Below are 2,876 nucleotides of genomic sequence, written 5' to 3'. Positions count from 1 at the left end.
AGTTGTTGTTGTTGAGTTGTTGTTGTTGTTGTAGATTTGTCCGGGCCTGTCCCACCATCACCGCGTCACTGCGTGCACATGAAGGGGTTCCTGTCCAAGACGAAGGCCTCGACACGACCCATCGACAAGCGGAAGAGCAGAGATGGTGCGGAGACACGCGGGGGAGACACACAGGGAGAGACGGGGAGACACGGGGGGAGACGGGGAGATACAGGGAGACACGCGGAGACACGCGGGGGAGACACAGGGAGACACAGGGAGACACGGGGGGAGACACGGGGAGACACCCAGAGACACACGGGGAGATACAGGGAGACATGCGGGGAGACACGGGGAGACACATGGGGGGAGACACGGAGAGATACAGGGAGACACAGGGGGAGAGACACAGGGGGAGAGACACAGGGAGAGACACAGGGGGAGACACAGGGAGACACAGGGAGCCACGGGGAGACACGCGGAGAGACACGGGGGGGAGACACGGGGGGAGAGACACAGGGGGAGACACGCGGAGAGACACACGGAGACACGGGGGGAGAGACACAGGGAGACACGGGGGAGACACAGGGGGAGAGACACAGGGGGAGAGACACAGGGGGAGAGACACGGGGGGAGACACAGGGGGAGAGACACAGGGGGGGAAGGGGGGGGAGTCCTTGTTTTTTGTTGTGGTAGTGGTTGTTGTTGTTGTTGTCGTGTTTGTTGTGTTGGTTGTTGTTCACACACCGCCCCATCCTCACGTATCTGCAGTTGCGGCCAGGGCTCTGTAGGCGGCGCCAACGCGCACGAGGGGAGAGTTCAGTTTCATTTCGTAGGTTTCACTTTTCAGATTGTTTATGTTTGGGACAGCAAAGTACGGCCCGTCGAACTTGTCCAAATAATATTATTATTTTTCGATTTGAAGCTCTCGTGACTGCAAGGATTCATCTTCTTTGGTTCTTTCGGTAAAGTCACCACGGCCTTCACCTGAAGAAGGCCACTTGTGTTGTGGCCGAAACGTCGTGAGAATTTTATTGTGTTATTTTTATTCATCAATTTATTACTTCATTACTCATTCTACGTGGTGACTTTACCGAAAGAACCAAAGAAGAATATTATTATTCTTAGTTCTTTCGGTAAAGTCACGTTGAAGGGAAACAACAAAACAATAAAATATATACAAAACAATACAAAATTCTCACGACGTTTCGACCATAACACAAACGTCGTGAGAATTTTTTTATTGTTTTGTATATATTTTATTGTTTTGTTGTTTCCCTTCAACGTGACTTTACCGAAAGAACTAAGAATATGAATTACTGCAGTCACGAAAGCTTTAAATCAAAATTTAAGAATATTATTATTAAATTAAATTTTACCTTTCTCCTGTAATGCGCCCATTTCCCCATTAGATGGCGCACTTTGACCATCGATCTGGTTCCTGGCCCGGGCCCCTCTGTCAAATTTTATAACCCACTGTGGCCCGCGAGAGTCAAAAAATGTGTCCACCCCTGGTATAGGCCCCTGTGAGCCATCCGGCTCTTGAATCGGGTGCAACCGCAGCAAGCAAAAAACAAAAATGCTAAAACACAAACAAGAAAAAACATATCCTTAGTTTTTTCGGTAAAGTCACGTTGAAGGGAAACAACAAAATAATAAAATATATATAAAACAATAAAAAATTCTCACGACGTTTCGACCATAACTCAAACGGTCGTCTTCAGGTGTGTTGGTTCGCATAAATTTATTTTTAAACGGTGCATTTATTTATTTATTTAAAAACGTTAGCGCCACGCGCAGCGATTTGGCAGTTTACCCAGGACTAGTCCATCTATATTCTGAAAAGAGGAGGGGGGAGACGAAATTTTTTTTTTATATATATAATGTATGCTGTCTGAAAGCCACTGTAAGCGTGAACAATGAAAAAAATTTCGTCTCCCCCCTCCTCTTTTCAGAATATAGATGGGCTAGTCCTGGGTAAACTTCCAAATCGCTGCGCGTGGCGCTAACGTTTTTTTTATAAATAAATAAATGCACCGTTTAAAAATAAATTTATGCGAACCAACACACCTGAAGACGACCGTTTGAGTTATGGTCGAAACGTCGTGAGAATTTTTTATTGTTTTATATATATTATATTATTTTGTTGTTTCTCTTCAACGTGACTTTACCGAAAAAACTAAGGATATGAATTACTGCAGTCACGAAAGCTTTAAATCAAAATTTAAGAAAAAACATCCCAAAGTGACTTCGTGTTGACTGTGCGAAACAGAAAATCCAGGCTCTTTGGTTTTTATTCGGTAAAAAAAAAAAGTCACTCGGGTAAAGAAATACAACAACAAAAAATCACGACACAAGTGGCCCTCATCAGGCGAAGGGACCGGACTGTCCAGAGGACAGCGTTGGAGTGAAGACAGTCCAGCCCAGGTCGCGTACCTTTTAAGCTGTTTTGAGGAAGGTCAGCGTCTCGATGAGCTGTGGCTTCTCGTCCCGTTGTCCGCCGAAAGCTCTAACAGAGAGGTGAAACCCCTCCCCGTAGAGGTTCTCAATTCTAGATTTGAAGCTATCGTGACCGCGAGGATCCACGCTCTGTGGTTCCATTCGGTAAAGTCACGTGGGTAAAAAGATTCAAATCTAGAATTGAGAACCTCTACGGGGAGGGGTTTCACCTCTCTGTTAGAGCTTTCAACGGACAACGGGACAAGGAGCCACAGCTCATCGAGACGCTGACCTTGATTCTTCCCACGCAGCTTGAAAGTACGAGACCTGGGCTGGACTGTCTTCACTCCAACGCTGTCCTCTGGACAGTCCGGTCCCTTCGCCTGATGAAGACCCGCTTGTGTTGTGGCCGAAACGCCGTGATTTTTTTGTTTTATTTTTTTATTATTTCTTATTTC

The 2,876-nt window shown here is 46.1% G+C and overlaps 1 protein-coding gene across 1 annotated transcript in view; it reads left to right on the top strand.

Annotated features, from left to right (window-relative positions):
• LOC116957382 (arf-GAP with Rho-GAP domain, ANK repeat and PH domain-containing protein 1-like) overlaps positions 1-2,876 on the top strand; it is an 87,215-nt gene that overhangs the window by 39,748 nt on the left and 44,591 nt on the right. Inside the window, exon 10 of the mRNA XM_032979500.2 lies at positions 35-145. Within this exon, the coding sequence (XP_032835391.1) occupies positions 35-145 (111 nt within the window). The remainder of the gene's footprint in view (positions 1-34; positions 146-2,876) is intronic.

This window comes from Petromyzon marinus, chromosome 73, assembly GCF_048934315.1.
Source record: "Petromyzon marinus isolate PM22_M1 ecotype Great Lakes invasive population chromosome 73, UKy_Petmar_22M1.pri1.0, whole genome shotgun sequence".
Lineage (NCBI taxonomy): Eukaryota > Metazoa > Chordata > Hyperoartia > Petromyzontiformes > Petromyzontidae > Petromyzon > Petromyzon marinus.
This window is presented reverse-complemented; position numbering and strand designations above follow the sequence as displayed.